This window comes from Theropithecus gelada, chromosome 19 (assembly GCF_003255815.1).
Source record: "Theropithecus gelada isolate Dixy chromosome 19, Tgel_1.0, whole genome shotgun sequence".
NCBI lineage: Eukaryota > Metazoa > Chordata > Mammalia > Primates > Cercopithecidae > Theropithecus > Theropithecus gelada.
Window position 1 is genome coordinate 12385006 of NC_037687.1, and position 18587 is coordinate 12403592.

The 18587-nt window shown below is 57.6% G+C and overlaps 2 protein-coding genes across 2 annotated transcripts; one reads left to right on the plus strand and one right to left on the minus strand.

Moving 5' to 3' along the window:
* The first annotated feature begins 6425 nt into the window (after positions 1-6425).
* Positions 6426-8257, plus strand: JUNB (JunB proto-oncogene, AP-1 transcription factor subunit). The gene has a single exon (XM_025368136.1). The coding sequence runs from the start codon at positions 6717-6719 to the stop codon at positions 7758-7760; it is 1044 nt and encodes a 347-aa protein (XP_025223921.1). The 5' UTR covers positions 6426-6716; the 3' UTR covers positions 7761-8257.
* Positions 8258-11771: 3514 nt separating this feature from the next.
* Positions 11772-17108, minus strand: PRDX2 (peroxiredoxin 2). The gene is made up of 6 exons (XM_025368149.1): positions 16943-17108; positions 16362-16473; positions 16113-16266; positions 15044-15166; positions 14732-14862; positions 11772-12115 (listed from the first exon to the last, which is right to left on the minus strand). The coding sequence occupies exons 2-6, from the start codon at positions 16462-16464 to the stop codon at positions 12030-12032; spliced, it is 597 nt and encodes a 198-aa protein (XP_025223934.1). The 5' UTR covers positions 16465-16473; positions 16943-17108; the 3' UTR covers positions 11772-12029.
* Positions 17109-18587: the final 1479 nt, after the last annotated feature.

Here is an 18587-nt window from a genome sequence, read left to right on the forward strand (position 1 = left end):
CCTTAGAGGTACACACCATCTCACCAGGAACACACACATGTGGAACCTGGCAACAGATTGGGCAGATTTGGGCAGACAGACTGACACATTCACAGACATGGTCTGGCCAGACAGTCACACCCAGTGCAGAGAGGCACAGACAGGCCACAGTGGGACATTCATAAACACATCGGCACAGAGAGACCCTGACAAAACCTGCTTGCACACACACATGCGCACATATACACATGGAGATCAGTAACAGACAAGATACAGATCAGCCATGGAACACACACATGGAAACAAGCCACAGACCTCACACACAGAGACCACACACGCACCAACCAAACACAAACCAACCACAGACCTCTTTTTCACACACACACACACACACACACACACACCAGTTACAGGTCATATACACACATATATACAGACCAGCCACAGACCTCTTTTACACACTCACACACACACACTACAGATTGTGTACACACATACAGACCAGCCACAGACCACACACACACACATACACACGGATACAGGTTAGCCATAGGAACTCTGAAGCAATCTACACTTACATACATCTAGGCTACGTGCAACCCATCCCATAGAGTTCACACACACACAGAGCAGAATAGACCTCTACACAGATAGGTCCCACATAGACGTTTGCATCCAAGGCTGGGCACAGAAGCAGGCAGAGGGCTCCTCCTGTCTCTCAGGCCTGGGTGTCAGGGTTGGACCAGCACACACTCTCACACGCATCCTATAGGCCAGCCACATGCTTGCCCCCGGACCTTGCCAAGGTTCTGTGGGGGCACTGGACACCCCAGTCTGTCTCTGCCCCACAGAGATCCTGGTACTTCCTCTCTCCAAACATCACCCCCACTTCCCTCCCTCTTTGCTTTTGCCACTTCCCCTAGGAGGCCTAGCTCAGCAGCCTCTGCTTCTGCTGGGGTGGGGGCCTGCTATAAAGAGGTCACCCAGGGTCTTGGTGATGCCCAGGTCCCCCAAGGCTTCACCAGCAGTGGCAGGGACGGAAGCAGCTTCCTAGGAAACTCCCCTCATGCCCAACCATGTCAGCCTGGGAGAAAGAGAGAGACTCTCCTTCCTGCTTCCAAGAAAATCCAGCAGCTTCCTCTCCAGGAGAGGGGTTGAGGGACCCCCCAAACCACAGAGGTGGGAGAGGGAGGCTGCTAGTAGGCCAGGAGTTCCTCGGGGAGGGCTCCTGCTGGGCCTCAGATCCACACCCAGGGGCAGGGACACGGGAGGGAGGCTGGGTGCTGTGTGCTGCGACTTGTGGGTTCTCGCCCTGGCCTGCCCACTGGCTGACTCACAGGCAGCCCCCGGCCCAGTTTCCTAGTGAGGGCCCCACCGGTCAGTGGGGCCAGCAGGGAGGGGGGTCACCAGGCTATTTATAAGAAGGAGAAGTCCCTTGTGCCAAGACCAAAAGCCCCGAAGACACTTGTGGGTGGGGGTGGGTGAACTTCCTCCTTATCCTGTGCCCTAGGCCCCAGGCCCTGGGGCATTGGGGAAGCCTGTGCACGGGCTTCTTAGCCAGGTGCTGGTCTGGAGCCCAGGGCCTGGGCAGTACCCAGCTGCCAGTCTGGGCGCTCAGGCCAGGCGGGGGAGGGGGCTGTCCTCCCACCCTCCTCATGGGGCCGGCCTGGCGCCAGTGGGGCGGCTTGAGGGGGTGGTGCCCAGGCCACAAGGGTGACACTGGCAGAGGCCTGGAACCGGCTGTACCAGCTTGGCTGGGCTCCCGCCCTCCCTGTCTGGTCCAATCTCCACCCCCTGCTCAAACACCCATGCAGAGTGCTTGGAGGGACCCTACTCCCACATGCTGGCCTGTCCACAGAGACCCGTGCCCCTCTCTCTGTGCCCGACCACATTTCTCCCCCAATAAAAGGAGACCCTCAGCGGGGTGCGGTGGCTCACACCTGTAATCCCAGCACTTTGGGAGGCCCAGGTGGGAGGATCCCTTGGGGCCAGGAGTTCCAGACCAGCCTAGGCAACAGAATGAGACCCTGTCTCGATAAAATATATTAAAAAAAATACTTAGCCAGGTGTGTTGTGCTTGTAGTCCCAGTTACTCTGAGGCTGAGGCAGGAGGATCGCTTTTGCCCAGGAGTTCAAGGCCGCAGTGAGTTATGATTATGTAGCTGAACTCTAGCCTGAGCAACAGAGTGAGATGGTCTTGCTTTGTTGCCCAGGCTGGAGTCCAGTGTCAAGATCATGGCTCATGGGATCCTCCTGCCTCAGCCTTCAGAGTAGCTAGGACTACAGGCACACCCCACTGACCCCAGCTAATTTTTACATTTTTTTGTAGAGATGGGGGTCTTGCTGTGTTCCCCAGGCTGCCCTTAAAAATTTCTGGGCTAAGGCTGGGTGAGGTGGATCATGCCTGTAATCCCAGCACTTTGGGAGGCTGAGGCGGGCAGATAACTTCAGGTCAGGAGTTCGAGACCGGCTTGGCCGACATGGTGAAACTCCATCTCTACTAAAAATACAAAAAATTAGCTGGGCGTGGTGGCATGTGCCTGTAATCCCAGCTACTCTACTCGGGAGGCTGAGGCGGAAGAATCGCTTGAACCTGGGAGGTGGAGGTTGCAGTGAGCTGATATTGTGCCACTGCACTCCACCCTGGGCGACAGAGTGATATTCCGTCTCAAAAAAACAAAAGAAAACAAACAAACAAACAAAAACTCCTGGGCTCAAGTGATCCTCCAGCCTCGGTCTCCCAAAGTGCTGAGATTATAGACATGAGCCACCGCAGTTGGCCAAAGTGATGTTCTCTTTAAAAAAAAACAAAAAAAGGGCCGGGCGTGGTGGCTCACGCCTATAATCTTAGCACTTTGGGAGGCTCAGGCTGGCAGATCACAAGATCAGGAGTTGGAGACCAGCCTGACCAATATGGTGAAACCCCCTCTGTACTAAAGATACAAAAATTAGCTGGGCATGGTGACATGCGCCTGTAATCCCGGCTACTCAGGAGGCTGAGGCAGGAGAATCGCTTGAACCCAGGAGGCGGAGGTTGCAGTGAGCCAAGATCACGCCATTGCACTCCAGCCTCGGTGACAGAGCAAGACTCTGTCTCAAAAAACAAACAAAACACCAAAAAAAAGAGACCTTTCATGAGATGGCCTGCAGCTGGTACTGCATACATGCTTCTCTGGTTGTTATTATCCACAATATAGTGGCTAATGCTCTGAAGCTAGACAGCTTGGATTGCATCTCAACTCTAGTGCTTATAGCTGTTGGACACCAGACAAGTTCCTTAATCTCCTGTGCTTCAGTTTCTCATCTGTTAAATGGGGATACAAATAACATGCATTTTGCTGGATTGTTGGAAGCAGTCGATGACTTATTTTATGTTAACCACTTAGAAGGGTGCCTAGCCCACAGTAAGAGCCTTATAAGTGTTGGCTATTAAAATAATAATTATTATTTTCAGCCTGTCTGTCTTAAGTGTCTCTGAGTCTTACTGTCTGTCTGCATGACGCTAACCTTGAACCCATTTGTCTCTCTGGGCATCTCTCCCTGCCCTGACCCCCTGCCCCCATACACCCACTCTTCCTTGCCCTCCTCCTGGGATGGACTCTCTGGGATGGCCTCACCTCTCTCTAGAACTCCCCTCTGGCATGGCCAGCCTCAGCCCTGGCCGGGGCTGAATTACCGTGGCCTCCTGTCTTGTGGGACCTGCAGGTTAGCTTCCCAAGGTGCTGCCCTCTGGCCTGCCCTACCCAACCCCCCAACGCTGCCCACTGTGCCCCCACAGGCCCAGCCAGATGTCAGCTGCAGTTATTAGCCTGGGCGGGAGACACAGGCCTGGCAGCGTGCCTGCCAGACTCACAGGCCTCCGGAATCTCCCTTGAGCCTAGGGCGGGGGAGGGGAGCCATTCAAGCAAGGGGAAGAAGGGAGGGGGCATTTAGGGGTCACAGGGACCCTCCAAGGACGGGACGCCCCCAGCTTCTGCTGGGACCTTCCTCCAGCAAGGCCACTGCACTGCTGGACTTCCCCCTGCCCCCACATAGCTCAGTTTCTTTTTCGCCTCTTTCGTTTTCCTTCTCTTTCCCACACTTGGTGAGATCTAGGCTGCCCCAGAAAGGCTGTTTAACCCCTATCCCTTAGCCTCTTTCTACCCTAAAGAAGAGACAGGCTCTCTTCATCCTCCAGAAGACAGAGGCCTGGGAAGCTGAGAGAGAGAGAGACTAGGCTTCTCACCTCTTGGTCTAGTGGGTTCACACACAAACTGCTCGGAAGTCCCACCTTAAGTCTAACTGGAAGCCTCACCATCTGCACCTCGCCGCAGCCCTTCCCCGGGAAGGGGCTCTGGGTTCCCTCATATTATCCCCTTAGATTTTCAGGTCTTCTCTGACTGGGGGAGGGAAGCCCTCAGATGAAGGAGCCACTCTAGGGAAGGAGGGGGGGCTCCCTCTAGGTATTCTGGATGATGGATGGATGGGACCCGCAGACTCAAACGAGAGTGGGGCTCCTGACCCACATGAGTGAGTGCGGGGTGTTGGGGAAGGAGCCCCAGACCTCCTGGCAGAAGGGAAGGGCACCCCACCCGAGGGAGGAGGCAGCCGCGGTTCCAGCCCGCCCAGGCGCCGGGGGCGCCTCGAGGCATCGGCCCGCCCTCTCCGCGCCCCGTCGGGCCGGGGGCGAAGTCCGACCCAGGCCCGCGGGCAGGCGGGGACCTGCCGGGCTGGGTTGGGCCAGGCCGGGCCTGGCAGGACGCAGCCCCAGAGCGGCGGGGCGGGGCGGGGCGGGGCTGGGCCAGGCGGCCGTGGGGGCCCCGGGGGCGGCGGTCGGGGCTGGTCGGGACTAGCAGTCTGGGGGCCCAGGCGCGCCCTGGGTCCTGGCAGATATTCGGGCTCCCCACTTCTGGCTCTGGGCCCCAGGACAGCGCTGGTCCCACCTCTTCCTGTGCCCTAATATGGGCGGCGGGGAGACACTCCGGGGGCCGCCCCGCCCTCAGTCCTGCCTGCGGACTCCCGCCTGTTGCCATGGCGACCAGGCCCCGCTCCTCGACTGCGTCCCCCGCCGTCGGGCCAATGGAACAGTCCCATGTTGCCTGCCTCCGCGGTCCCCTGCAGGCGCCGCGGGCGGAACCATTGCTTGAGGGGAGAGGATGGTGGCTGGAGGCTTCCGCGGCTGGGCAGGCTCCACGCACCCGGGCCTCCGCGGGGGCTCGCACGCCCAGGTTCCTCTTCCGAGGCGCAGGATGCGGCGGGACCCAGGGCGGGGCGCACGGTCCCGTAGGATCCAAGTGACGGAGACAGGGCCGGGCTCCTTCCCCCGGGGCTGTTGCCACACTTCCTGCCTCGGCGCTCTTTCCCCAGCCTGTTTCTAAGGAAGGGAGTGGGGTTGGGCGACCGCGCCCCAGCCGTCGGGCTGGGTCCAGGCTCCAGGAGCCGACACGGTGTCGGGCAAAGCCCAGGGTCAATAGGGGAGGGTTTTAGGATGGGGGACAGAGAATACAGATGCCTAGGAGGTTACCCACGAGGGGGAGCACCAGTCGTGGACGATCCAGCAGTCCTGGTGCGCAGGACCCTCAAAGCCCCCTCCTCGCATGTCAACTGAGTACCCTCTTATTGTCTTCTCTGCTCCGAAGATGTGTCCGGACCCTTCTGACTCTCCTTCATCCGGGCTTCACAGATGACCCCAGTGGTCACCAGTTTCTGGCAGACTTGTCTCCATCTTCTACCCTGCATATTTTACCTGCCTCAGTGTACCGCAGGACGCTTACTCGCTTTCTGCATACCTAGATTTCCCCTAATTCCTCCTTCCCAATTACGGGAGAGCCCTCAGACCTTCCCATGGGCTCCTGGACCCTACTCATTTCTTTCAATTTAATGGGTCGTGCAGCTCCGCCCACTCACCCCTTTTGATCTCTCCTCTCCTCCATCCTGTGAAAATTCCAGCCCCGCATCCTTCTATGCTCGGGACCCCCAGTCAATTCCTGGGTCAGGTGTCTCCTTACCCCTCCCGATTTACCGTGCTTAACCCTCATTCCTGCTTTTTGGGGTCTCCCAATGAATTGTCCTACCCCTCTCGTATTCTGGGTACCTCAGGGGTTTCTTCGCACACCCTGAGATCCTCACCCTACTTGCTGCGTACCAGGTCCTGGTATTTGTCCCAGTGGACTTCAATGAAATCCTCCTCCTCCCTGAAACCCCTCACTCATGTGCCTGGGCCCCCAGGCCTCCTTCCATGCGTACCCCGGGGTCCTTTGAGCCCCTCCCCCTGCAGGCCCGCCGAGCCACCCGGCCCGTGGCCGCTGTTTACAAGGACACGCGCTTCCTGACAGTGACGCGAGCCGCCTCCTCCCCTTCCCCACGCTCGAAGAGGGGGGCGCGGGGGCCCGGCTTCGGCGACGGCCAATCGGAGCGCACTTCCGTGGCTGACTAGCGCGGTATAAAGGCGTGTGGCTCAGGCTGAGCGGCTGGGACCTTGAGAGCGGCCAGGCCAGCTTCGGAGCCAGCAGGGAGCTGGGAGCTGGGGGAAACGACGCCAGGAAAGCTATCGCGCCGGAGAGGGCGACGGGGGCTCGGGAAGCCTGACAGATCTTTTGCGCACAGCTGCCGGCTGGCTGCTCCCCGCCCGCGCCAGCCCCCGAGAACGCGCGACCAGGCACCCAGTCCGGCCACCGCAGCGGAGAGCGCGCCGCTCGCTGCAGCGAGGCCCGGGGCGGCCCCGCAGGGACCCTCCCCAGACCGCCTGGGCCGCCCGGATGTGCACTAAAATGGAACAGCCCTTCTACCACGACGACTCATACACAGCTACGGGATACGGCCGGGCCCCTGGTGGCCTCTCTCTACACGACTACAAACTCCTGAAACCGAGCCTGGCGGTCAACCTGGCCGACCCCTACCGGAGTCTCAAAGCGCCTGGGGCTCGGGGACCCGGCCCAGAGGGCGGCGGTGGCGGCAGCTACTTTTCTGGTCAGGGCTCGGACACCGGCGCGTCTCTCAAGCTCGCCTCTTCGGAGCTGGAACGCCTGATCGTCCCCAACAGCAACGGCGTGATCACGACGACGCCTACACCCCCGGGACAGTACTTTTACCCCCGCGGGGGTGGCAGCGGTGGAGGTGCGGGGGGCGCAGGGGGCGGCGTCACCGAGGAGCAGGAGGGCTTCGCCGACGGCTTTGTCAAAGCCCTGGACGATCTGCACAAGATGAACCACGTGACACCCCCCAACGTGTCCCTGGGCGCTAGCGGGGGGCCCCCGGCTGGGCCCGGGGGCGTCTACGCCGGCCCGGAGCCACCTCCCGTTTACACCAACCTCAGCAGCTACTCCCCAGCCTCTGCGTCCTCGGGAGGCGCCGGGGCTGCCGTCGGGACCGGGAGCTCATACCCGACGGCCACCATCAGCTACCTCCCACACGCGCCACCCTTCGCCGGTGGCCACCCGGCGCAGCTGGGCTTGGGCCGCAGCGCCTCCACCTTCAAGGAGGAACCGCAGACCGTGCCGGAGGCGCGCAGCCGGGATGCCACGCCGCCGGTGTCCCCCATCAACATGGAAGACCAAGAGCGCATCAAAGTGGAGCGCAAGCGGCTGCGGAACCGGCTGGCGGCCACCAAGTGCCGGAAGCGGAAGCTGGAGCGCATCGCGCGCCTGGAGGACAAGGTGAAGACGCTCAAGGCCGAGAACGCGGGGCTGTCGAGTACCGCCGGCCTCCTCCGGGAGCAGGTGGCCCAGCTCAAACAGAAGGTCATGACCCACGTCAGCAACGGCTGTCAGCTGCTGCTTGGGGTCAAGGGACACGCCTTCTGAGCGCCCCCTGTCCCCTTACGGACACCCCCTCGCTTGGACGGCTGGGCGCACGTCTCCCACTGGGGTCCAGGGAGCAGGCGGTGGGCACCCACCCTGGGACCTGGGGGCGCCGCAAACCACACTGAACTCCCGCCCTGCGCCCAGTCCTTCCACCTCGACGTTTACAAGCCCCCCCTTCCACATTTTTTTGTATGTTTTTTTTCTGCTGGAAACAGACTCGATTCATATTGAATATAATATATTTGTGTATTTAACAGGGAGGGGAGGAGGGGGCGATCGCGGCGGAGCTGGCCCCGCCGCCCGGTACTCAAGCCCGCGGGGACATTGGGAAGGGGACCCCCGCCCCCTGCCCTCCCCTCTCTGCAACGTACTGTGGAAAAGAAACACGCACTTAGTCTCTAAAGAGTTTATTTTAAGACGTGTTTGTGTTTGTGTGTGTGTTTGTTCTTTTTATTGAATCTATTTAAGTAAAAAAAAAAAAATTTGTTCTTTATTAATTTCTGTTGTCTTTTTTTCCAAGCTGGGAGGGCGGAGGGAAAAAAAAGCACTGGTGTGCCCCCAGCTCAGTGCTGTTGGTGGCTCGGTCCTGTATGTGTCCCCCTCGTCGGCTCTGCGCAGGCATCTTGTGGTCCCAACCCGGGAGTCCCACCCTTCCCGCGTCCCCAGATCTCCAGGGTTGGATGGTTGGGGCGCGGGACGCAGTCCAGGGACACAGTAGCTGAAGGCAGGGCGCGGGGGGCGAGACGCGGAGCGCGCAGGCGCGGCCCCGCCCAGCAGTGCGCGCCGGGGCTTTCCCCGCTGACGCAGCGGAAGCGCTGCCCATACAAGGACCGATTCTGCCCAGTGACGCGACCGCGGTCTCTGGGCAGATTCCGGGAATCCCCTCCCCCGCTCTGCCGGGCAGGGCCGCAGCGCCGGGAAGGGGGCCGGGATTTTCCCGGGCAGGCGGCTGCCCGGGCACGGAAAGCCCCAGGCCTGGGTCCAGAGGGCCCGCAGTGGGCGGGCAGCGCTCCTGGGCCCCGGGAGCCACCTCTGTGCTACCTTCAAGACACTGGCGCCTGGGCCCCGCCGCGCCCACGCCCCCTCCGTCTGACCTGACCCGGGCAGAGGGTTGCTGCTGCTTCGGCGGCTTTGCCGACGCCCTCCCCTCTACCCCCACCCCCGCCAGGAAGGGCGGCGCCCGCCTGCCAGCTTCCCCTCCCGGGTGCCAGGCCAGGAGCGGGGCGACTGCCAGGTCTGGTCCTGCCGGGGCGGCTGCTCGGGCCGCGGGGCGCCGCCACCGCCCTCGCGCTGGGCTCCCTCCCGCGCAGCTGGGACACTTGGGGGTGGGGGTGCCGGTGCGGGTGCTGCTGGCACGCCTGGAGGGAGTCTGGCCGGCTCCGGGGCTGTAAGCCCCCAGAGCAGTGGAGAAAAACAGGTAGAGAAACTAGACAGGCAGTAGGGTAAGTGGAACAGACACTTCATCAATTCATTTGTGCAATACCTAGAACAACTAGACCCTGGAGACACAGCCTGGACCCCTCCAGACAAGACAATAAACAAGCAAGCATGGTTCTTCAGAGGTGGTGGTAAGTGCTAGTAAGAGGGAAACCCCCCCCCCCCCACACACACACACACAGGTCAAGGTGGCAGTGATGGGGCAGAGAGGAAAGTTGCTTTGTAAAATGGAGTGGGAACATGGACCTTTAACGGGGCGACTTTTTCTTTTTTATGTTTTTTTTTTTTTTTTTTTTTTTTTTTTTTTTTTTTTTTTTGAGACGGAGTCTCGCTCTGCCGCCCAGGCTGGAGTGCAGTGGCCGGATCTCAGCTCACTGCAAGCTCCGCCTCCCGGGTTCACGCCATTCTCCTGCCTCAGCCTCCCGAGTAGCTGGGACTACAGACGCCCGCCACCGCGCCCGGCTAGTTTTTTTTGTATTTTTTAGTAGAGACGGGGTTTCACCGTGTTAGCCAGGATGGTCTCGATCTCTTGACCTCGTGATCCGCCCGTCTCGGCCTCCCAAAGTGCTGGGATTACAGGCTTGAGCCACCGCGCCCGGCCTCTTTTTTATGTTTTAGAGACGGGTCTTGCCCTGTTGCCCAGGTTGGAGTGCAGTGGTGCAATCAGAGCTAACTGCAGCCTAGACCTTCTGTGCTCAAGCAGTTCCTCCCACTTCAGCTTCCCAACTAGCTAGAACTACAGGCACACACCACTATGCCTGGCTAATTTTGTTTACTTTTGTAGAGATGGGGTCTGCTATGTTGCCCTGGCTGGTCTGGAACTCCTGGGTCAAGCAGTCCTCCCGCCTTGGCCTTTCAAAGCACTGGGATTCCAGGCGTGAGCCACCGGGCTTGTCTCTCAGTGACTTTTTCTTTTCTTTTTTTTTTTTGAGACAGATTCTTGCTCTGTCTCCCAGACTGGAGTGCAGTGGTGTGCTCTTGGCTCACTGCAACCTCTGCCTTTTGGGTTCAAGCAATTCTCCTACCTTAGCCTCCCAAGTAGCTGGGATTATAGGTGCCTGCCACCATGCCCGGCTAATTTTGTATCTTTAGTAGAGACGGGGTTTTGGCACGTTTGCCAGGCTGGTTTTGAACTCTTGACCTGAGGTCATCTGCCAGCCTCGGCCTCCAAAGTGCTAGGATTACAGGTGTGAGCCATCGTGCGTGGCTGTGACTTTTCAACAGATTTGAAGAAGTGGGGTCCTGAGAAAATCCTGGGTAATAACAGCATCAGAGGTAACAGGTTTTTTTTGTTTGTTTGTTTTTGAGATGGAGTCTCCCTCTGTCACCCAGGCTGGAGTGCAGTGGCTCGATTTCAGTTTACTGCAACCTCCACCCACAGGATTCAAGCGATTCTCCTGCCTCAGCCTCCCAAGTAGCTGGGTCTACAGGCGTGCATCATGCCAGGCTAATTTTTATTTTTATATTTTTAGTAGAGAGGGTTTAATCATGTTGGCCAGGCTGGTCTCAAACCCCTGACCTCAGGTGATCCGCCTGCCTTGGTCTCCCAAAGTGCTGGGATTACCAGCGTGAGCCATCCCGCTCAGCTGAGAGCAGCTCTTAAATGGCAAAATTTTTGTAGCCAGGTGAGCCTGTGAAAGAACAGCAGGAAGCCAGTATGTCTGTAATTTGAGTGAACCACAACAGGGCAGATATTTAGGGAGACTGAGCAGGGGCCTTGGGGAGGAGTGTAGATTAAATTCCAAGGGCGATGAGTGACCCTTAGAGAGTATTAGGTGGGTACCAGCATTAATAGTGGATCCATGGATTAAATGAGCATATTAGCCCTGTTCTGTAGGAGGAAACTGGGGCATAGAGTAACAAAACTACTTGCCTGAACGCACACAATATTAAACGGCACCCCTGGGAACCCTGCCTTGCTGCTAATACCTGCCTCCTAGCCTAACTGCCACCCTCCCACCCCAGGGGCAGACAGGCAATCTTTCCAGCCTGGGGTGGGGCAGAGCTCACAGCAGGGACTCTGCACTCTGCACGTAGCTCAGGCTTTCATTCTTGGTTCTGCTCTTAAGACTGGGTCCCCACCCTCTTCCCCATAAGACTAGACTGGGCTGGGTTCCTTCCAGCTCGAGGAAGCCATCTTAGGAACTAGGAACTGGGCCCCACACAGGGGTCTCGGCCCCCAGCTTCACATAACTCATCACCTACAACTTTTACCACGTGCATAGTGATCTGGGTTTGCAGTCCTATTTTACTGTTGAAGAGACCCAGAGACGATCACAGCTCTTAAATGGTATTTGAACCCGGGCTGGCTGGTGACAAAATGTGGGCGCTGCCTTGTATGGCCAGATTTCTGGATGTAGGGCATCCTGGGATTTGCAAGGGACAGAGGCATGCCCTACTCCTCGGAAACCGCCTTGAGCGCAAGGAGGAAAAGAGCAGGCACTGAGCATGTGATAAGACCGCCACCGTGTGGCGAAGATGAGCAACCACAGGGTCAGTTTCCCAAGCCTGAGCCTGGAGAAGGGAGGGTGTTGCAGGGGAGGACGAAAGGAGAGAGCACATCAACACAGATTTACACCTGTCCCTAATACTTTATTGGTCACCTCTAGGCCTGTGTGCGGCTAGGTGGGCTCGGGGGAGGGCGTCACTATTCAGCTCCTAGGTGGAGGCATGAGAAGGCCTTGGCCTAGCCCTCCAGGGTCCCAGACTGTAGGGTTTGGAGGGGAGGTCTGGCCTTTCCTGGGTCAGCACAGGGCACCCAGGTGGGGGCACAGGTGGACACCCAGCACAGGCACCTAGGTAGGGGCACAAGCTTACTATCCGTTGGCTAGCCTAATTGTGTTTGGAGAAATATTCCTTGCTGTCATCCACGTTGGGCTTAATCGTGTCACTGCCAGGCTTCCAGCCAGCGGGACAAACTGTGGGAAGACACAAGGATGCACATGAAAGCTACAGCCCCAGGTTCAAGGTGAAGCAAACAAGGGCCTGTGTTGCAGAAGAAAATGCTGTAAGTGGTTCAGGCCCAGGAATGTGGATATTAAGAGAAGCCCTCCAGCCGGGCGCTGTGGCTCACGCCTGTAATCCCAGCACTTTGGCGGGCGGATCACGAGGTCAGGAGACCGAGACCATCCTGGCTAACACAGTGAAACCCTGTCTCTACTAAAAATACAAAAAAAAAAATTAGCCGGGCGTGGCGGCGGGTGCCTGTAGTCCCAGCTACTCAGGAGGCTGAGGCAGGAGAATGGCGTGAACCCGGGAGACGGAGCTTGCAGTGAACCGAGGTGGTGTCACTGCACTCCAACCTGGGCGACAGAGCAAGACTCTGTCTCAAAAAAAAAAAAAAAAAAAAAAAAAAAAGAGAAGCCCTCCAAGCCCAGTTCAGTATTTTTTTCTCTTTTTTTTTTTTTTTTTTGAGACAGAGTCTTGCTCTGTTGCCCAGGCTGAAGTACAGTGGCATGATCTCAGCTCATGCAACCTCTGCCTCCTGGGTTCAAGCGATTCTCGTGCCCCAGACTCCCAAGTAGCTGGAATTACAGGGGTGCACCACCATGCCTGGCTAATTTTTGTATTTTTGGTGGAGACCATGTTAGCCACGCTTGTCTTGAACTCCTGACCTCAAGTCATCTGCCCATCTTGGCCTCCCAAAGTGCTAGGATTACAGGTGTGAGCCACCATGCCCAGCCAAGTTCAGTATTTTCTCTTTTTCTTTTCTTTTTCTTTTGAGACAGAGTCCTGTTCTGTCGCCCAGGCTGGAGTGCAGTGGTGTGATCTCAGCTCACTGCAACCTCCGCCTCCTGGGTTCAAACGATTCTTCTGCCTCAGCCTCCTGAGTAGCTGGGACTACAAGTGCCCGCCACCACGCCCTGCTAATTTTTTGGTACTTTTAGTAGAGACAGGGTTTCACCGTATTGGTCAGGCTGATCTCAAACTCCTGACCTCAGGTGATCCACCCCCCTTGGCCTCCCAAAGTGCTAGGATTACAGGCGTGGGCCACTGCGCCTAGGCAAGTTCAGCATTTTTTAGTTGGTGTGCTTCCTACCCTTAATTCTTAAATTTCTTTTTGCCACCCACCTCTCCTTTTTCTTTTTTTTTTTTTTTTTTTGAGACGGAGTTTCACTTCACTCTTCTTGCCCAGGCTGGTGTACAATGGCACGATCTCGGCTCACTGCAACTTCAGCCTCTCAGCTTCAAGTGATTCTCCTGCCTCAGCCTGCCAAGTAGCTGGGATTACAGGCATGTACCACCACGCCCGGCTAATTTTGTATTTTTAGTAGAGACGGGGTTTCTCCATGTTGGTCAAGCTGGTCTCGAACTCCCAACCTCAGGTGATCCACCCTCCTAGGCCTCCCAAAGTGCTGGGATTACAGGTGTGAGCCATGACATCTGGCCTCTTTTTTCTTTTTCTTTTCTTTTTTAAGAGATGGGTTATTCCTATGTTGCCTAGGCTGGACTCAAACTCCTAGGCTTAAGCAATCTTCTGCCTCACTCTCCAGAGTAGGTGGAACTACAGGCATGAGACAGCATCTTCCTGTCTTTTCGGCCCCTTTAACCCCATCTTTGTCCCTCTGCCCCACCCCTACAGGTTTTGTTATTGGTTTTTTTGTTTGTTTTTTGTTTTTTGTTTTTTTTGAGATGGAGTCTCACACTGGGCCTGGGCTGGAGTGCAGTGGTGCGATCTCGGCTCACTGCAACCCCCTCCCGGGTTCAAGCAATCCTCCTGCATCAGCCTCCCAAGTAGCTGGGATTACAGGCACCCACCACCATGCCCAGTTAATTTTTTTGTATTTTTAGTAGAGACGGGGTTTCACTATGTTGACCAGGCTGGTCTCAAACTCCTGACCTGTGATCCGCCCGCCTTGGCCTCCCAAAATGCTGCTGGGATTACAGGCGTGAGCCACTGTGCCCGGCCTGTTTGTTTTTTGAGACAAGGTCTTGCTGTGTCACCCAGGCTGGAGTGCAGTGGTGCGATCATAGCTCACTGCAGCCTCGACCTCCCAGGCTCAAGCGATCCTCCGGCCTCAGCCTCCTGAGTAGCTGGGACTATAGGTATGCTTCACAAGCCAGGCTAATTGTTGCGCAAGCTGGAGTACAATGGTACGATCTCGGCTCACTGTAACCTCCGCCTCCCAGATTCAAGAGAACTCCTGCCTCAGTCTCTCAAGTAGCTGGGATTACACGCACATGCCACCATGCCCAGCTAATTTTTTTGTGTTTTTAGTGGAGACGGGGTTTCACCATGTTGGTCAGGCTGGTCTCGAACTCCTGACCTCAGGTGATCCACCTGTCACAGCCTCCCAAAGTGCTGGCATTACAGGCGTGAGCCACTGAGCCCAGCTCCTTTGTCCACCTTGGTTGAATGTCAGGGGTATTTGTCTCCTACCACACTAGAAACTTCCTGCAGACAAACCCCTGAGCTGAATCTTCTTTGGGGCCCTAACACCCATCTGGACAGGTCAGAGGACAGGCAGTGAATGTTTGCATGAGTGACAGAGGCACTGAGTATGTAACCATGTGTCATGTGTGTTTCTGCTCACCTTCTCCATGCTCGTCTGTGTACTGGAAGGCCTGGACCAGCCGCAGAGCCTCATCCACGGAGCGTCCCACAGGCAAATCATTAACAGTGATCTGGCGAAGGACACCCTTGCCATCGATGATAAATAGGCCCCTGAAGACATCAGGGTTCCCAGTAAGGAGCTGGGAGCTCCCACTGCCAGAGACAAGGAAGGGACTACCAACCACCCGCTGCTAGCCACAGGGCTGGGGGCAGAGAAGACATTGTACAGGAGTGGTTCCAGCTCCACAGGAATGGGGGGTCTCCATGAGCTGGGCTGAGGGTCCCACAGTACCTGTAGGCAATGCCTTCATCTGTTTTCAGCACGCCGTAATCCTCAGACAAGCGTCTGGTCACATCAGCAAGCAGGGGGATGTTCAGGGGGCCCAAGCCTCCTTCCTTCCGGGGGGTGTTGATCCTGGGAGTAGAGGAGATAGAGTTGGGGCCTCAGGATGCCTGGTACAGCCGGGTCCTCACCCTGTGGGCCCAATGTGATAAGCACTGGAGGCCAAAGATAAGGGGCTTTAAAGTAGGCTGCTGGGAGCCTCACCCACCCCACCCTGGGTTGGGTACAAGGACTTCCCACAGCTGGGAAGACTAAGCTTGAGAGGCCACGCTCCAGCTAAGTGGCTTCACATGTGCTTGTAACTTGCAGCATCACCCAGGAGAGAGCCCGTGTTAAGAGTCCCCGTCACCCTCTAGCTGTGTCATGGGGTACAGCTCTTCACTTAGGTGAACCCGAGTTTCCATCTTTATGAAATAGGGCAGCACAGCCTCCCTCCTGGGAACTAGTAGATAGAGCAGATAAAGTTGCATCTGAGTTGCATCTGCAACTCTATGTGCCAAACAACTAGCTCAACTAGCTGCCAAATGCTAATTACTGCCATCCTTAAAAACTTGGGCGGCAATATTTCCATTATTTTCTTTTTTTTTTTTTTTTTTTTTTTTTTTTTTTTTTTGAGACGGAGTCTTGCGCTGTGTCACCCAGGCTGGAGTGCAGTGGCGCGATCTCGGCTCACTGCAAGCTCCGCCTCCCAGGTTCAGGCCATTCTCCTGCCTCAGCCTCCGAGTAGCTGGGACTACAGGCGCCCGCCACCACGCCCGGCTAGTTTTTTGTATTTTTAGTAGAGACGGGGTTTCACCATGTTAGCCAGGATGGTCTCGATCTCCTGACCTCGTGATCCGCCCGCCTCGGCCTCCCAAAGTGCTGGGATTACAGGCTTGAGCCACCGCGCCCGGCCTCCATTATTTTCAAGATGGGGAAACGCAGGTTCCAGAGATTGAGCAATGGTCATGAAGCCACACAGCTCGGACCCGAGGGTGTGAGCTTAGCTGCAACCTCCTTCTCTGGCCCCTGCTCATACCAAGCCAGGTGGGTGAACTGAGAGTCCACCGAGACGCCCAGCACTTCGCAGCCCAGCTTGCGGAAGTCCTCGGCACGGTTGCTGAACGCGATGATCTCCGTGGGGCACACAAAAGTGAAGTCCAGAGGGTAGAAAAAGAGGACCACGTACTTCCCTGGGGAGGAGGGACCAAGAGGAGTTAGGGCCCAGCCTCTCTCATGCACGGCCCCGCTTCTGCTTCTACCTGGGTCCGCTCCGGGCTGCGCTCACCTTTGTAGTCCGACAGCTTCACCTCTTTGAAGGCGCCGTCAACCACGGCTGTGGCCTTGAAGTCAGGGGCTGGCTTTCCGATGCGCGCGTTACCGGAGGCCATGACTGAAAGCTGAGACCCCTGTCCGGTCAGTGCGCCCGGGAAGACCCTTTGTCCTCCCACCCCAAGGTCGCGCTGCGTGCTGGGCCCTGTGACTGAGTCAGCACGGCGGAGGCGACAGCACCAACCCTCACCCTCCCGGGTACCGGGTCTGCGAAGCCCAGAGGCTGCCGGAGACCCGCCCTCCTGACCAGAGCACGAGTGACCCAGCCACTGCCACTAGCACCCCACGAGCGAGTGGGCCGGAGCGCGGTGTCGCAAGCCCCAAGTCCAGAAGGAGACAGTGAGGCCCCCTCGAGCAGGGGGCGGGGAACAGGGCGATCGGGCCTGCACTGCAAGGCTGTGGCCTCGGTTTCCCCCGCAAGGACAAAGGAGGCCACTACAGCGGATGGAAAACAAAGGCGGCCAGCACTGAGGTCAGGATCCGGCCAAAGCAGCTTGAAGGGGGTCCTCCCGCCAGGTGCACTCTGTGTGTCTATACCTGCGTGGGCAAGGGCTAGACGCACGGACGATCACACGCGTGGACCCGCGTTCTCAGCGCCAAGTGAGCCCTGGGCCGCGAAGCCTTTTATGCCCGGCCCGAACCAAGACGTGCGCTGCGCAGGGGAGGGAGCAAGCGAGCGGAGCGGTCGGGTCCACTGCACCCTCAGGTGCGGGGGAGCGTGCGGCCGGGTCCATGCGCCTGCGGGAGCCGGGGGGAGACGTGTTGCCTTCGGCCGGGACCACTGCACCGGCTCGCGGGGGTAATGCGGCAGCCGCAGACTCCGCGCACAACTCTGCCTGCGAGCGTGCTGGGTGCCGTTGGAGTCGGGCATGGCCCGGACCCCGGCGGCGCTGCTGCTGGCGCCTCTGCTACTCCTGCCGCTGGCGACCCCTGCCCAGGTCTACCAGGACTATCAGTACTTCGGCCAGCAGGGCGAAGGTGACACCTGGGAGCAGCTGAGGCTGCAGCATCTAAAGGGTAACCTCAGGCGGCGGGGGTGACGATGTCCATAGGCTCCCCGTTGCCCTACTTCTCCTGCTGGCTGCAAAGGGACCTTCCTCCGCGGGCTGCAAATCTCCACCCAGCTCTGCACTGGAGGCGTCCCCTTGGGCTGATTACTGTTCTCTGAGGCTCGGTTTACTCTTGGATACGTTGAAATAGATACTGCTTTAAAGCAGCTCCCAGGGGAAGAGGGTGTGGGTAGGACATTGAAGCTGTCACTCGGGGATAGGTGCCAGGAAGGGCAGAAGCAGAGAAAGAAGGGGGCGGGCAAGCTTGGGAAGTCAGAGAGGGTCCGGTTGCAGAAGACTCGTGACCAGTGCAGCGAGAACGACAAGCGAAAACCCCAAATGGAAAGATTTGGGGAAAGAATGTCCAAGAAAGAGGGAATAGCAAGTGCCAAGGTGAAAAGGCCTAAAGGAGAAATGGGAAGAGGTCGGTGAGATGTGGCAGAGTGGGTGTGGGAGGGTAGCAGGTGTCAGATCTTGGTGAGCCGCGAGTTGGGATAAGATCGGACTTGGAGGCCTGGCGCGATGGCTCAAGCCTGTAATCCCAGCTCTTTGGGAGGCCGAGACGGGCGGATCACGAGGTCAGGAGATCGAGACCATCCTGGCTAACATGGTGAAACCCCGTCTCTACTGAAAAACACAAAAAAACTAGCCGGGCGAGGTGGCGGGCGCCTGTAGTCCCAGCTACTTGGGAGGCTGAGGCCGGAGAATGGCGTAAACCCAGGGGGCGGAGCTTGCAGTGAACTGAGATCTGGCCACTGCACTCCAGCCTGGGCGACAGAGCGAGACTCCGTCTCAAAAAAAAAAGATCGGAGTTGGGATAAGATCTGTCTCATAGGGGAAAGGGGCAGATTCAGTAAAGAGCCCTTTGAAGTGATCATAGTGGCCGGCGAGGTAACTCACACCTGTAACCCGAGCACTTTGGGAGGCTGAGGTGGGAGGATCCCTTGGTCTCAGAGACCAGTCTAGCCTGGCCCACATAGCAAGACTCCATCTCTACAAAAAAGATTTTAAAATTAGCCTGACCTGATGGCCTAGCACTTTGGGAGGCCGAGGCAGAAGGACTGCTTGAGCCCAGGAGTTCAAGACCAGCCTAGGCAACATGGAGAGACCCCCTTCTCTACAAAAATAAATAA

Excerpts from the sequence above, each read along its gene's own strand:
- PRDX2 (XM_025368149.1), bottom strand. The coding sequence starts at position 16,464 with ATGGCCTCCGGTAACGCGCGCATCGGAAAGCCAGCCCCTGACTTCAAG. Across the intron at positions 16,267-16,361 it reads GAAGCTGTCGGACTACAAAG|GGAAGTACGTGGTCCTCTTT; the intron begins GTGAGCGCAGCC and ends CCTCCTCCCCAG. Across the intron at positions 15,167-16,112 it reads CAGTTCACCCACCTGGCTTG|GATCAACACCCCCCGGAAGG; the intron begins GTATGAGCAGGG and ends CTCTACTCCCAG.
- JUNB (XM_025368136.1), top strand. The coding sequence starts at position 6,717 with ATGTGCACTAAAATGGAACAGCCCTTCTACCACGACGACTCATACACA.